Source organism: Prinia subflava, chromosome 8 (genome assembly GCF_021018805.1).
Source record: "Prinia subflava isolate CZ2003 ecotype Zambia chromosome 8, Cam_Psub_1.2, whole genome shotgun sequence".
Taxonomy (NCBI): domain Eukaryota; kingdom Metazoa; phylum Chordata; class Aves; order Passeriformes; family Cisticolidae; genus Prinia; species Prinia subflava.
The window spans coordinates 1,033,959-1,050,144 of record NC_086254.1 but is presented as its reverse complement, the minus strand read 5'-3'; the positions used below and the strand labels follow the sequence as shown (position 1 = coordinate 1,050,144).

The 16,186-nt window shown below is 52.8% G+C and overlaps 1 protein-coding gene across 5 annotated transcripts in view; it reads right to left on the bottom strand.

Moving 5' to 3' along the window:
* Positions 1-2,246: 2,246 nt before the first annotated feature.
* LOC134553074 (S-adenosyl-L-methionine-dependent tRNA 4-demethylwyosine synthase TYW1-like) overlaps positions 2,247-16,186 on the bottom strand; it is a 90,824-nt gene continuing 76,884 nt past the window's right edge. For 4 of the 5 annotated variants that reach the window (XM_063402356.1, XM_063402357.1, XM_063402355.1 and 1 more), the window contains 2 exons: positions 14,282-14,449; positions 2,247-3,292 (listed from right to left, as the gene is read on the bottom strand). In XM_063402356.1, coding sequence (XP_063258426.1) covers positions 3,071-3,292; positions 14,282-14,449 — 390 coding nt within the window. In that variant the 3' untranslated portion in view covers positions 2,247-3,070. The remainder of the gene's footprint in view (positions 3,293-14,281; positions 14,450-16,186) is intronic. The other variant, XM_063402359.1, reaches the window with a different exon arrangement.

Below are 16,186 nucleotides of genomic sequence, written 5' to 3'. Positions count from 1 at the left end.
CTGCTTGGGGGAATGTTTTCCTCCTGGAGGTTTTTTGGAAACAAATATATTTATCCTCATTCAAAATTGAAACACAGCCCCCACCCCAGGTGACTCAGCCCCTGAGTCAGGATCCAGCAGGAGCACAGCTGGGAAGAGCCCATGGAGCAGCCAGGAGGGATCCAGGCTGTGCCAGGGAACTGGACCAGGCACAGGAGTCCTCAGGGCTTCTCAAATTCTCCTTGGCTTTAGGGGTTAAAACGATTTTTGCCCATTTTGCCCCTCAGGATGGAACTTCCCAAGCCTCCAGGTTGAGTTTGGAAGCACCAGGCCCCTTTGGTGGAGGTGGCAGGCAGGACACGCTCTGTGCCTTGGCTTTGGGCAAAACCCTCCGAACCAGAGGGGGGACAGCTCCTTGGGGGTCCTGGGCAGCAGCAGGGGCAGGAGGGAGGATGGGGAACCCGCTGCACCCCAGCTGCACCATGGGCTGTGATCCAGATCAAAACCTATGGAAAATGGGTTGGAATTACAGTCAGTGAGTCAAATATACCTAGGGCAGCATAAGAGCGTGGGCTGGCCCTGAATTCTGACACCGGAAAGGTTCTCCCTGACCGGGATCTTTCCCTGCCCTTGGCAGAACACAACCCTCACTGAACTGAGGTCACTTTTCCCTGGAGTGCCTCCCATTCCCTTAAAGCCTCCCTGTGCAATCCCTGCCCGCGGGAGCAGCCGGTGGGTACCAGCCGGCTTTAGGTCCACCAGGAGCAGCTCCAGCTGAGGCGGGAGGTGCTGCTGGAGGGCAGCAAATCCCTGCCCGAGCACGGCCGGAGCCTCCCGGCACAGCCGGAGCAGGATGCCGGAGCCCCAGCTGTGCCCGACAGGTCCCCAGTTCCACGTGTCCCCAAAGAGCCAGAGGGTTGTGTTCTGGGGACACAAGTTCTCTTGTCCCACTGGAAGTGCTGGGTGTCAGCCATTCCTGGATGGATTTGTGCACTGGAAGATTCACTCTGAGCACGAGGCAATTCCAGTGGAACTGCAGGACCAAATCCTGCCCCGGCTGTTCTGGGAACAGCTTCCAGCTGTGGCCCAGGTGGGTGTCCTGGTTCCACCCTGCCTGGCACTCGGGGCTCTGCTTTCCCACAGAGCAGGGGAAAGGCCCATTTTAGGACACAGCAGGTGCCAATTCCCACGGGAACGCCGTGGCACTGACCCTGTGCCACCCACACGGCCAGCTGGGAGCAGTGGGGAGGAGCAGGGAGAAGGGAGGGAATTCGGGGACATAGGGAGGGCATAGGAGAGCATGGGGACATGGAGCTGATGGAGGGAATGCAGGGACACATGGAGGATAAAGAAGGATGGAGGGAGTGTGAGGACACAGAGAGGATCAGGAAATGGATGAAGGGAGCACAGGGAGGGTCAGGAAAGGCCTCAGCTCCAGCGAGAGCTCACAGGAGCCAGCAGGGAACTGGGATGGACTGGGCGGGGGGGGGGGGGGGGGGGGTCTGTCAGGGAGATGTGTGCAGGATGGAGGGAATTTAGGGAAGAGGAAGAGGTGCTGAAGGGCCAGGATCCATCAAGGGGAATGTGGTGGGTCCCGGTGGAGACCAAACACGCCAGGCCCTAAAATTCCAGCTGATAGTCCTGGGTTAACTGGAGTCTTGTGTCCAGGGAAGGGAACAGAGCTGGGAAGGAGCCCCAGGAGCAGCTGAAGGAGCTGGGAAAGGGGCTCAGCCTGGAGAAAAGGAGGCTCAGGGGGGACCTTGTGGCTCTGCACAACTCCTGACAGGAGGGGACAGCCAGGGGGGTCGGACAGGATTAGAGGGAACGGCCTCAGCCTGGGGCAGGGGAGGCTCAGGGTGGACACCAGGAGGAATTTCCCCGTGGAAAGGGTGGCCAGACCTTGGAAGGGGCTGCCCAGGGAGGTTTGGAGTGCCCATCCCTGGCAGTGTCCAAGGCGAGGTTGGATGGGGCTTGGAGCAACCCAGGACAGTGGAAGGTGTCCCTGCCCATGGCAGGGGTGGAACAGGATGGGCTTTAAGTCCCTTCCCACCCAAACCATCCCAGGATTCTGTGATATTTTGAAAATATACTCAGGAGAGGCACCCGCCATCCATCACCCACATACCCACCCAATGCTCTCCCTTCCACCCCACATCTGTTAGGAAAGAGCTCTTATGCAACATTTGTGCTTTTCAGCTCCTTCCAATCAATCTCCCACCCTCCCTGACAGACCCTGCTCAGCAGCCACACACCAGAGGCACTCTAGGTAAAACTCCTTTATTTTCCTTCTGCTTTAGAAACCCTTTGTACAGCCTAAGAAAAGAGGTTGCTTTTAAAAAGAAATGGAATTCCCATCCCAGGGATGCTCCATCTACAGCACGGGGCACACCCAGCTGGACACTGGGCACACCCTGCTGGAGCCTGACAGGGCTCTGAAGGACTGGACCTGCTGTTTAGGGCTGCTGGCAGTGGGATAACACTGCTCCTAAACCTCATTCCCAAAGCCATGAGGTTGGAAGACAGTTGGAGAGGTATCAGGGGCTGCAGCTGGTATCCATGGGGTGCTGTTACACCATTCCCAAGTTTTGGCTTCTTGGAAATGAGGTTTTTACAGGAGATGGCACCAGTGTTTAAAATACCTGAACGTGAACAAAGCCCCTAAAATGATGCTCCCAGCAGGGATCACCTTTTGGATCCAGGCCTGGCTGTGGCCCCACCAGCCCTGATCCAGCCTTGTGGGGCTGAAATCCCTGGGCATTTTTCCTTAGGGTTGTGGAATGTTTTGCTGCCAGGCTCTCCTTGCACAGGAGTCCAAGGAACCCTCTGGCCCCACATCCCACTCCAAACAGTCCCCACTGAGGAGACCCCACCACTGCCCCCCACCCACTGCTGCTGAACCAGTTCTGATTTATGTCAAGATAAGAACATTATCAGTATCTTCACCCAGGAAGCCCTAAAAACAGGAGGGAAGGGTTAAATCTAGGCTTGACCCTCTTCTTAAACATCAGGATAATCCAGGTGGATGGATCCAAAATCAGTGTCAGCCTGAAATGGAATGCCAGGAAGCCCAGGGTGCGGCAAGCCCCAGCCCTCAGCACCCCGAGATGTCCCTTGCCTTGTTCTTCCGCTGGAACCTCACATCTAGGGGGTCGAACCCCCGTTCCCTGGCCCCAAAGAGGGCCCAGGGAGGAGTCCTGGCCGTGTACTCGGCCGCTGTGAAGGTCCTGGAGCCGCCGCTGCGCTCGTACTCCCTGACCAGCTCCTGGAAACGGCCGTAGTCGATCCAGGTCCTCCACTCGCCATCCACCTGGAACTGGAGCAAAGGAAACAGTGAGGGGAGCCAGGGAGAGCCAGGAAGCACCAAACCCACGTTAGGCTGAGAGCAGCTGGGTGGGAGTGAACTGGGATCCCCAGCTGGTGTTCTTCTAATTTCACACCACGTGGAAGTGCAGGTAAAGCCATCCAGAGGCTTCTGTAGGATACAGTTTTAACAGGAAAGCAGAAGGAATTCAAGTGGATAATTACCCAGAGCCAGTAGGGAATTGATTCTCCAACTCTATTCTGCCCTTGTGAGACCCCCCTGCAGAGCTGCTTCCAGCTCTGGAATTCTCAGCACTGGAACAACCTCATCCTGTTGGAGCGAGCCCAGAGGAGGCCCCGGAGCTGCTCCCAGGGCTGGAGCCCCTCTGCTCTGGAGCTGGGATGGGATGGGATGGGATGGGATGGGATGGGATGGGCTTTACGGTCCCTTCCTACCCAACCCATCCCAGGATCCTGTGATATCTCCATGAGGGCTGCACTGTAGGATGCTTTCCTGGAGACTTCAAAAATACAGATCCTCCCCCACTTCAGCCCAGCTTTCCAGAAGGGAAGCTCCTACAATGCCTCCCAAACCTTCCCAGGCCTCCTGCCCTTGCCAGCTGACACTTTCATGGGAAAGCCCTTGGTGTGGGAGCTGGGAGAGCCCTGGAGGACAGGTGTGGTTTTGGAGCCAAGCCCAGGTGCCCCTCAAGGAGGGATCTTGCCAAGGTCACCCCAACCCTGAGCATGGGACTGTGACTCCAGGGCAGCCCAGCCTGGGACAATGGCCCAGGAGCAGCACCAGAGCCACGTGCCAAGGGATTGAGATGGATTTGGGTGACTCTGGACAGAAGCAGGAGGGCTGTGTTTGGGAATGGGGGAGATGAAGAGGTTTAATGACACAAATCCTCTTTCCATGTGAAGAATGGCTCACTTTGACAAGCTGGAGCTGCATTTGTCTCCCAGACCTGCTCTGCTCATTTAGGCCCAGCGCTGGCTGAAGCCTCAATTAGGATTTATCTCAGCTAAGAGCTTATTACGCATTTCATCCAAAAAAAGAGGGAAAACAGACTGGCTCTTTGGTTATTGTGGATTTTTTTCCCCCCAAACTTGATGGCTGTGCATTTCAAATGGCACTTGACTTTGTGCCCAAGAGCTAAAAGCTTTTTTGGTTGGGAAAACTGCTGACACCCCTGAAATTCTGCAATCAGCCGTGGCTGATGATCCTCCATCCCTGCCCATGGAATTACAGCGCGTCCCTGCTGGAGCCAGAGCCACTGCAGAGTCACAGCACTGGGAACTAGTCCTGGCATAAATCAAGGTGCCCAAGGCTCATTTTTCTTGTGCCAAGGTGGGGACATGTGTGAGGCCACCAGGAAATCAATGGCAGAGGAGACATCCTATCACCTGTAAGGGAAAAATCCTGATCCCAAGGAGGGTCCGGGCTCTGCAGAACTGAGCTCCCTCCCGGGGTGGGGAGGTGGGAGATGACAATGTCATACCTCACATCAAACTCTGCTCCCTCCAGATATGATCCATGGACACTCAGCAAATTAAAGGGCAAACCCCAAACCAGAGGATCCAGCAAAGCCTTTAAGGCACAAGGAGGAATGGCTTCCCACTGCCAGAGGGTTGGATGGAATACTGGGAGGGAATTCCCAGAGGAGCTGTGGCTGCCCCTGAATCCCTGGAAGTGTTTAAAGCCAGGTTAGACGGGGCTTGGAGCAGCCTGGGACAGTGGAAGGTGTCCCTGCCATGGTAGGAGTGGCACTGGATGGGCTCTGAGGTCCTTCCCACCCAACCCATTCCATGATCCTGTGACCCCATTCCCACCAACCTGGGATCCACTCCAAAGCAGATCAATCAATAATCACCATTTTTAGTGCAGTGAACATGCCATGAACCACAATGCCAGAGGGGCAGGTGTGTCATGGGGAGAAATGGCTCCTGCCAAGGAATAAATCCCAAACCCAGAGTGAGGAAGAACAGCCCCAACTGCCCATGAGATTTACAGCTTGGATTTAACAATTTTGTGACTGTTCCAGAGGTAACAAAAGATTAAAGGCTTGAAGCAGTTTCACAGCACCCATATAACAGGAGAGCCAACCCTAAACATCCCTGGGATCCCAGCCTAACATGGGCAGGTGTTTTAGGGAACTCTTCACTGCCTGTGGAGCCCTTCAGGATGATAAATACATCAACACAATGTATAATAATATATATTTTATATATACATATATATAATAAATATATAATGTGTATTTTATAGATCTCCTTTTATATATAAATGAGGTATTTATCTCCTATATAAAAAGTTTTACAGCATAGAATATATATATAAAAAAAACCCATAAATCCCCAAATAAACCCCTCCCTCCAAAGTTTTACCCTGGCCACACCTGGCCATTAACCCCCAGCATCCCTGAATTTTCTTCTCCCATTTGGAATGTCCCTGGAGTGACCTGAGCCACATGCAGACCCCAGAACAGCCCCAGGTAGAGGATGCCCCTGTGATCCACACCCACCTTGGGGGGCACACACATCTGGATTGTCAGCGGGACAGGCAGACACCCCCTGAGCTGTGTGCCCAGGGCTCTCCCAGCTGGAATTGCAATCCCACAGCAGCAGCTGGGAGGCCGGGAAGGGCAGATCCATCCTGCTCTGTGCCTGACTCAGCAGAATTCACCTTTCCAGTTTCCCCCGGAACAGGAACATCCCACCCTCCCGAGGCTGCCTGGCCTGGATCACGGAACACCCCGGGCCCGGAGGAGCTGCGGGGGCTGCAGCAGGAGGTGTCGGAGCAGAGGTGACGCCGAGCCCAGCTGGGACCCAGGAATGAGCTCCCACCAGCCCTGAGCCCTGTGCCCACCAGCAGCCACTTCCCTGGGCACGGCGTCAAAAAGACTCCTGGGAAAATGATCTGGATGGCTCCATCCTGAACTCCTCCATTTCCCTCTGAAGACAGCCCATCCCCGGGATACAGCAGCAGCTTTTCACCTTCCCAAAGGCTGCCATCAAACACAGCACGCTTCACCACCTGCCAGCACCAGCTCTTCAAGACAAACAAGTAACTCCCAGAATTATGACCCCCTTTCTCACCTCATTAAGGCTCACAATTATTTAAGGCTCCCTTTGTTTGACAGGGAAAGTGACTGATCTGGAGTCACTCAGCAAAACAAGGACAAATATTGTGAGAAATTACTCTGAACAGGGTCACAGTGTGTGGCAAAAATCTGCAAACTTCTCCATTTGAATTACTCTCCCAACCTCAGGCTTTAGGGGGAAGGAATTGAGCTGCTTTTTAAGCTGCAGGTGAGGTAAGAGATGGGCGTAATGGCCTTAAGAGGAAGGAGGGCAGGGTTAGATGGGATGTGAGGAAGGAATTGTTCCCTGGGAGGATGGAGAGGCCCTGGTACAGGGTACCCAGAGCAGCTGTGGCTGTCCCTGGATCCCTGGCAGTGCCCAAGGCCAGGCTGGAGCAGCCTGGGATAGTGGAAGGTGTCCCTGCCCGTGGAGGGGTGGCACTGGATGGAGTTTAGGTCCCTTCCCACCCAAACCATTCCCTGACTCTGATCCCATAAGCAGTGGGACACAAGGCACACACAGCTGAGTCTCTCCCATCCCCATCCCATGGGGCTGAAGGAAAACCAGCACAGGGACAGAGCCCTGGGAATAACCAAGCCTTAAATCCTTCAGCAGCTCTGCAGACAGGATGTGGGAACAGCTACCAGCACCGCAATTCCCATCAGTTTCAGATGGGAACAAGAAGCCATGCAGTTCCACCCTGAGTGACTTCAGCCCGTGCTCAGGAGCAGTCAGAGGAAGCAGGGCAGAGGGAACACCTCCAGAGGCAGCATATGGAATGCCTGCAGATGGAATTCACTGTTCTGGATTCCCAAAGAGTGGGACAAGGTGAACTGCCCTGAGCTGAGCCCAGCAGTGTCACAGCCCCTGGACCCTGTGCTGATCCCCCTGACCCGGGAGTTATTCCAAGCCCGCTGCCCAGCGGAACAGCCCCGCTGCCAGTGGAAGCAGGGCCCATCTCAGCAGCTCCCATTCCCAGGGATGAAAGCCAGACCACTTCAGCACAATGGAGAGCTGCTTATAATCACTGACACATCCAGGCCAGCAGAGCCACCTTCTTGCTGCCAGGAGACAAGGGAAAGGGAGAAAACCTTCGGGAATTCCACCATTCTCACCTCTGCTCTAAGGAGGCTGCTTGGCTGCTGAGACACCTTTTCCACACCTGGGAACACCTTGTCCACCCCTGGGCTCCACCCCAACCCCTGCTCTAATGCAGATCCCAAGATGTTCCACCTCTTCACGACCCTCTGCCTCCCAAGTTTGGTTTTCCTTGTGATGCTGTCCCTGGATCCAGGATTCTGGATCCCAAGGACATATCCCACTCTCTGAAGGACTGAGGCAGGAAGGAACTAAATGTGATGGACTCTTTGTCCCTGATCTATCCCTTGTCAGGGATGTGCAGCTGGGAGTGAAGTGCTTCCTCTTCCTCCCTAAATATAGCTGGGATGCTCAGCGTGGAACAATTCAATGCCTCCCCAGAGCCCCGAGCTCCTCCCAGGCCCAGCCGAGCCCGGTGGTGCCAACGTCAGGAGGAAAAGGCCAAGTTCCTCCTGGGTGGGATAATTTTGTGGCTGAAAGAGAGGGATGGGCACCCCTGGCCAGGCTGCCCCCTGTCCCCAACACCTGCCCTGGAGGTGCTGTGACACACAGAATCCTGGGGAGGTTTGGGTGGGAAGGGACCTCAAAGCCCATCCCATTCCACCCTGCCATGGGCAGGGCCACCTTCCACTGTCCCAGGCTGCTCCAAGCAGCCTGACCTGGGACATTGCCAGGGATTCAGGGGCAGCCACAGCTTCTCTGTGCCCGGGCCTCCCCAGCCTCACAGGGAGTTTGAGTATGGGAAATGAACTTACTGAAGGGATGTCCCCAAAAGCTGTTGGAATGCTGGAAACTTGGATTTTAGGATTTTTAGTATATAGTAATGTGTGTGAGTCAAGATGGAAGATTGGGGGAGTTGTCTAAGTCCTTCTTCACCTTCTTCTTCCTTCTTCTTCATGGGTTTAGGTAATTTTCTGTAATTCGGTGAAAAATGTCTGCATTGCAGGCCTTGGATGGTCATTATTGGGTCAAAAACATTAATACAGGTGTCACCTTGGTATTGGGTACTTATCGCCTAAATAACCTTGGAAAGAGTTAGAAGCATGCCATTTTACCTCACTTCTCTAACTTGCTAGTTGGAGCTCACGCCTCGTGAGCCTGTAAATACTGTAAATATTTTTTATTAAGAAATAATGGGAAGTGGGTTAGGGTTAGGGTCGGGTTTCCCATGTTGTTCATCCTGACCTTGGTAGAGGAAAAAAGAAGCCAAAACCTTTACAAAAGCCTCTCCCTTTGTGGATGCCAAGGTGACCCAGCAATGCTGGAGAACACAGTGCCATCCCAGACCACATCCAACAGGGAAAGAATCTATCTGGTGAGGCAGGGGAGGGCTGGAGCACACAGCCACACCATGAGGGAATGTCTGGATCCAAGAATGGACATTCTGCAAGTCTTTGCCTTAGGCTGGAAGGAATTTGGGTGTTGGGCCCTTCTCCCAGGGAACAAGTGACAGGACAAGAGGAAACAGTCCCAGGTTGTGCCAGGGGAGGTTCAAGTTGGATATTGGGGAAAATTTCCTCACTGAAAGGGTGAGGAAGGGCCTGGCACAGCTGCCCAGGGCAGGAGTGGAGTCTCCATACCTGGAAGTGTCTCAAAGGTGTGTGGATGTGGCAGTTGGGGACATGGTGGCACTGCTGGGTAGACAGTTGGACTAAATGATCTTGGAGAGCTTTTCCAGCCAATCCCAGGATTCTAAGTCAGGCCTATCAGATTAACTAAGGCAGAAAGGGCTGATGGCACAGGGTGCTGAGCCCACCCTGTTCATGTCACCCTGTGAGCTGAGGCCTCCAGACAGAGCAGGCACTGGAATTCCAGGAGCATTCCCTGAGCTGTGCATTGCTCAGTGACATGGAAATCAGCCCTGGGGTCACAGGGATGCTTGGACATGGAATCCTCCAGTTCTGCCCCACAACTGTGGGATCAGAGTGCCTCAGCCTGCCTAAGGGCAGCAGCAGCACACAGCACTGACTGAACTGGCCAGAAATTGATGTAAAGCCCCAGAGAGCTGGAAAACAACCACCTGCTCCAGGGGAAAAAGGGTTCATGAACAACATGGTCTGGAAGTGCCAGGAAGTGCTTCAGGACAAGGACAGGGTGGAAAACCCACGGAAAGCAAGTCCAGCACCATGGGGGCAAGGGGTTTGGTCCAGAAATGACCAAGATATCTGTATGGGTTAACACTGTTTGGTTTTAGTTAAAGAAGAATATGGACTATTGCCCTGTTAGGACCTTAGATTTCTTTAGAAAAGACAAGGACCTATCAAGGGCCAGTTCTTGACTATTGGCATGTGGTTTGAGCACTGAGAAAACAGAATGCGGCTTTTGGTAATACCCATATAAAACTGAGGCTCTGTTTAAGTCCCCCCTCTCTTTTCTCCTGGTGAGCCACCAGGTAACATCATGGGCTGTGGCAGGGCCCGGCTTAGGCCTGGCTTAGGCGCGCTCTGCCTTGGACGGCCGGGTCGGGCCCAGCTGGGTCTCCGGGAGACACTCCGGCTGAGCCCCTCTTCTCCTGGCTGAGCCCCTCTTCTCCCACCTGAGCCCCTCTTCTCCCGCCTGAGCCCCTCTTCTCCCTGCCTGAGCCCCTCTTCTTCCTGCCTGAGCCCCTCTTCTCCCACCTGAGCCACTCTTCTCCCTGCCTGAGCCCCTCTTCTCCCTGCCTGAGCCCCTCTTCTCCCCTGCTGAGCCCCTCTTCTCCCTGCTGAGCCCCTCTTCTCCCCTGCTGAGCCCCTCTTCTCCCTGCCTGAGCCCCTCTTCTCCCCAGCTGTCGCAGGGCAGAGGAGCCAGAGCAGACAAAGTGATTGGACTATAAAGAGACACAGCATGAAACTGAAGTCGGAGAAGAGTGAGAGAAAAGACTATTTGGGACAAAGGAGGAGGAGTGGCCTAATTTGGCTGGACGTCTCTAGTAAACCCTGGATAATGGACTATTTTTCCTGTAACTTATGAATGCTGTTGCAGGGGATGTAAAGCTTTAGTTAAAAGGGATATGAAGCTTTTTGCTCCTAAGGAAAAGGAGATTTTTAGTTTTTGAGATGAAGATGATTTTGGAAATAGAAGAGAATCTTTGTTTTATACTAGAAGAGACATCCTTAAACAGTACCCCCAATAAGCAGACATGGCCCATATGCAGTGTTGGGAAAGCTGCCATTGGGAAGGAGCTCACAAAGGCAGTTTCTGGGTGGCTGTCTTTGTGAGAGATGAGACCCACAAGACAACTTTTATGTTGTCAGTGGAGAAATTCCATAGACGTTTATAAGAGACTCCTTTCCTAAAAGAACTGATGAACGATCATTTTTGAATGGTGACACTGGCTGAAAATTACAAGTTTTGTCTCTATGTTGTATGTGAGAAAGTAAACCATGGGGGGGGAGGGGAGTGCTTTGAAAGCTTTCATTTTAAATTTTTCCCCTCTTTCTTTTGGTGTGTTTTAATAAATCTGTACATTTTTAAGTTGAGCCTGTTTTGCCTTTTCTCCTAATCTTATTTTCTCATTAAGAAAATATTTAAACTATTACACTAAATTTAACAAGCAAAGTTCAGTGAACATGAAACCTCTTCATTATTTGGTGTTTCCACCCGGTTTTAAATTCATTACAATATTGAATTTCCTTCAGAGAAATCCTCCCTGCAAGGCAGCTGCAGCACGTTCCCCCCATCTCAGGAGCTTGTTTGGTCCTCCTCAGGGTACACTGACTGTCCCAACCAGGAACAGCAGCAGCCTCAGGCCCCTCTCTGGAAAAGGTCGCTGGAATTAACTGTTCCATTAGAAAGTTGCTCCTGTGTGGATATCTCAGCCCATTAGTTCAAAGTGATGCCATAAATCCCATTTCTGTGATCATAGTTTATGGGATTTACTCAAAAGCAAAGAGAATTACTCAAGAATTCAGCACTGTTGCTACAGAATCAAAGAGTATGGAGCCCAAACACCAGGCAACTCCCAAAGAGAGATGGGAACCAGGGGAATGCCAGGAGGAGGATGCAGGAAGGGCAGGGAAGAGGAGCTCCCACACTTGTGAGCCCAGGCTGAGCTCAGGGAAAGCTGCACTCAGCACTGGCTGTCCCCACTTGTCCCTCAGGCTCCAGCAGGACCCTCCCATCCCTGGCAGTGTCCAAGGCCACGCTGGACAGGGCTTGGAGCAGCCTGGGACAGTGGAAGGGGTCCCTGCCCAGGGCAGGGTGGGCACTGGATGGGCTTTAAGGTCCCTTCCCACCCAGACCAGTCTGGGATTCTGAGGACCTGACACCCATTGCCCCAAAGCTGTGGAAATCCCAGTCGCAGTGGATCCTCAGGGCATGGGGAGCAGGGCACAGGGGTTGTTCTCTTGGGTGATCTTTAGGGCTCTGGGAAGAGTAAGTGGAAATCAAACTTCCTGTGAGGATTCGGTTTTTAAGACTTTTTGAGCTCCCCTGTGATCCAAAGCTCTCTGAGGTTAAAGTGGGACCCATCGTTCCACGAGCACCTGCCCTGTACCTGCAGGCACTCCCAGAGAGCAGGACCCACTGCTGGCCAGCAGGGAAAAGGGATTTGTGTGTGGGAAGAGACCTGGAGGCTGAATGGGAGTCACCACCCTGTGACTTCCAGAGAGAGAGAAAATAACACCAGACACAAAACCTGCAGTTTGCTCTCCTTCAAATCCCTTTTCTCCCTAAATCCCTGCCCTTAAGAGACTTCAGAGCTCAAGTCCTGAACTGTCACTCATCACAAGCAAGTGCCAATCAACGAGTACCATCCATCCCAGGCAGCAGCTGCAGGATGAATTATTCCTGACATTCCCAGACTCTTTCCTACAGGCTGGCATTCAACAGCAGCATTAAATTTATCAGGAGCATTGTTTGAACACCTCCAATATCAGACCTAGAAAAACACAGTGAAATAAATCACATTTCTTAATGATTTTTATTACACTCTTCCTGCAACTCCTTAATTTTTTAAAGACTCCTTTGATTTTGCAATTACTCACTCCAGTTTGATCAATCACAGAGCACAGGTTTTCCTGCAAATAATAGACACTGACAGATTTTATTCTCCACTAGAGCCTGAAACTCAAAAATTAAACCCTAATGGAAATAAATTTATTTTTTATTAGCTATTTTAGCACCAACAACAGATTGTTTCCCACAGACACCCTCTGCTAATGGCTGTGGAAGGAGAAGCAGCTGTTGAATTCCTCCTGGGCAGGTACCAATTTATTCTCCTTGCTAATGGTGAAAGAATTCTCCTTACTTAAATTCAGCCTCAAGAAGGTTTCTGCAATCTGTTTGTTTACTTTCCTGGACCTTACAATGCAAAAGGAGATTTTACTTTCTCAGAACAGTTGCCAGTGGCAACAGGCAGGAGTGAGACTGTAAATAAAGCCAATTTAAGGTGAGATCAAACACAACCAATGCCAGGTGTCCTCTGCTCCTTCCCAGCTGCTCCCTTTGCAGATTCCAAAGTAGGTTTACATTGGATATTCAGGAGAAATTCCTCCCTGGAAGGGCACAGGATGCCCAGAACAGCTGTGGCTGCCCCTGGATCCATGGAAGTGTCCAAGGCAAGGTTGGACAGGGCTTGGAGCACCCTGGGATCATGGAAGGTGTCCCTGACATAGAATGGGATGGAATTGAAGGTCCTTCCAACCCAAAGAATTCCAGGAATCTGCAATTTCATCAGGTGCCCAGCTGGCACATTATTATCTTTTTTTGCTGACCTTCTATTAATCTTTTCTGAAGCTCAGAAAGCAAATATGTACTCATTATTTTTCATTTACTGCATCCTTTAAAATGATTCTTTTTTTTTTTGGCATTTCACTTGTATTTCATTTCCTTTCCAGTACTTGAAGGGGAGATGGTGACAAACCTCTCTAGCAGGACCTGTTGCAAGGGCTGATGGATTTAAACAGCAGCAGGGTCGATTTACATTGGATACAAGATAATATTTTTTACCATGAGGGTGGTGAGGTCCTGGCAGAAGTTGCCAGAGAAGATGTCATGACAAGAAAGACCTTGATGACCTGGAGCATGTCCATGGAAGGGAACAGAGCTGGGAAGGGAATGGAGCCCCAGGAGCAGCTGAGGGGGCTGGAAAGGGGCTCAGCCTGGAGAAAAGGAGGCTCAGGGGGCCCTTGTGGCTCTGCACAACTCCTGACAGGAGGGGACAGCCGGGGGGGGTCGGGCTCTGCTCCCAGGGAACAGCCACAGGAGGAGAGGGAACGGCCTCAGGCTGGGCCAGGGGAGGCTCAGGGTGGATTTGGGGAAATTTCTCTCTGAAAGGGTTGTCCAGCCCTGGCACAGATGCCCAGGGCACTGGTGGAGTCCCCGTCCCTGGAAGGGTTTAACAGCCTTGTGAATGTGGCACTTGGGGACATGGGTCAGTTGTGGCCTTGGCAGTGCTGGGGGAATGGTTGGGCTTTTCCAACCCAAATGATTCTGTTTCTCTGATTCAAATGTGGTGATTCTGCCTCTGGAGAGGTGGCTCAGACCAACAGGAAAATACCAGAGCATCCCTTGGGTCCAAGTGGCATCCAGGGGTGTGAAGGGCTGGAATCCTGGGGCACACCACGGATTCTCCTGGCCAGTGACTGGAAGGGCTCAGAAAGCTTTGGAATGGCCTGCCCAGGGCAGGGGTGGAGCACATACCCCTGGAGGGGTTTAACACAGGTGTGCATGTGGCACCTGGGGATATAGTGGTGGCCTTGGACTGGACATGAAGACCCCAGAGGGCTTTTCCAGCCTAAACAATTCCAGATAACTCTGGAGAGCAAGGCTGTTAGAAGCACAGGCAGTTGTGCTGCCCCTGGCAGAGCAGCCCAGGCCAGGTGTGACGGGGCAGGCTCACCTTGCTGTGGGCCAGCAGCAGGCAGTTGGAGTGCTCGTGCTCGCAGGCGATGCCGTACTCCGGGAGCAGCCGCGCCAGCTCCTGCACGAAGCTCACCACCTCTCCGTGCCACGGCACGTTGGCCATGGTTAGGCTGCTGGCAGAGCTCTCCCCGCAGTAGGTCACACCCTGGGGACACAGGGAAACAGGACAGTCAGCTCAGCCCTCCCCAGCCCCGGCAGTGCCGGCCACAGCAAACTCCGCAGCTGCCGGCTCTGCCCTCCTCACCCTGGATCCCATGGCAAGGTCACAGATTCAGAGATGGCATCAAAAGTGGTTCGCTCCTGCAGTGACACGTCCCCAAGGCACTGTGCCAGGTGATCCCAGCAGTGACACACAGGCTGGGCTTGATCCTGGAATGCTGCTTTAACAGGAGTCAAAGGCAGGATGCTCCTGAGTGACCAGGGGACCCTGGAGAAGGTCACTGGGGTTGGAAACGTGACAAGTCTGGAAGAGTCTCATGGTCAACCAATGCCATGTCAGTGGGACACTCCTAGAGATCCTGTCCATGTGCCACAGAGCTCTGGACCTCTTCCTTCCAAGCCCAGGCTGTGATCTCTGCCCTGTCCTCCAGTATCTGCACCCAAATCCAGCAGGTCCCTTGGTGGGCCGTACCCATCCCTTACCCACAGAAGTGACGGGCACCGGGAGCATCCCTGACACAGCAGCTCAGGCCCTCCCTGGTGGGAGCACTGGAGCTTTGGGAAGCAGCTTTTAGGTTGTGTTCTGGAGGCACCCCCAGAACTGACCCCGAGAGGTGACATTGTTCAAGGACACCTCCCCTGCAGATCCTGGGGTGTTCAGAGAAATGGGGCTCCTGCTCCCCTCCCAACCCCACACACAGCCGAGAATGGGTGGAGAGCCCAGAGCAGGACACGTGTCCCTCTGTCCCCACACAGAGCCAGGACACTGCTGCTCTGGAGGGACTGCTCAAGGAGTGGAACACCTCCACCTCACCACCACACCCCATCCACCACTTTCAGCCTCTGAATCCCAGAATCCCCGAGGCTAGAAAAGCCCTCCAGGATCACTGAGTCCAGCCTGGGACCAGTCCCCACTGTGTCACCCAGCCCAGAGCACCGAGTGCTACGTCCAGGACTTCCCTATCCAGCCTCATCATTCTGGGACCAGCTGCTCCTAACTGGGAGATGTGATCACCTGAACCTCCTGAATTACTGATTTACTCTCAACCACTACCTCAAATTTGCTTTTCCTTTTTTCTCTCCCTTTCTCTCGTCCTTTTCATTTTTCTTACCTTCTCTTTTTTCTTTTTTTCTTTTCACTTATTTATCTCTTTTCTTCCCTTTCTTTTCCTTACTTTCTTCCTTCCCTTCCTGATAAAATTCACTGAATTCTGGTTTCACCAGTGCATGACACAAAACCCTTTCACAGAACAGAGCACTGTAAAACACGGAACGTTCCTTGCCCTGTAATTTGCCCCAAACCACAGGCAGGTCAGTGGGTGGTGAGCACTCAGTGCCATCCACTTGGACTGCAGACAGTGCTCGACTATAGGGTGTCCTTTAATGTCTGCTTGAAAATATTCCACAGCCAGGATCATGATCTATGTCAATTCCTCCCAATCAAATAATTCACTGCCAATTTCCCAGCTATTAATCTGTCATTGCTGAGAGATCACACACCAGAACCCAGGGCTGGTCAACCCCTTTTGCCAAAGGGCAAACAGAACAAAGGACTTTTCCTACAGACACCACCCAGGCCCTCTGGTGCTCTCTGCCTACTTCCAGCCCCTCTGCCCCATCTCTGGATGGTTCCAGCTCTGCTCTTGGGCTGAGCTCTTTTATTCCAGTCACAAAATCCCATCAAGCACCAGCCTTTACAACACAGTTTTATGGATGGTTGTGT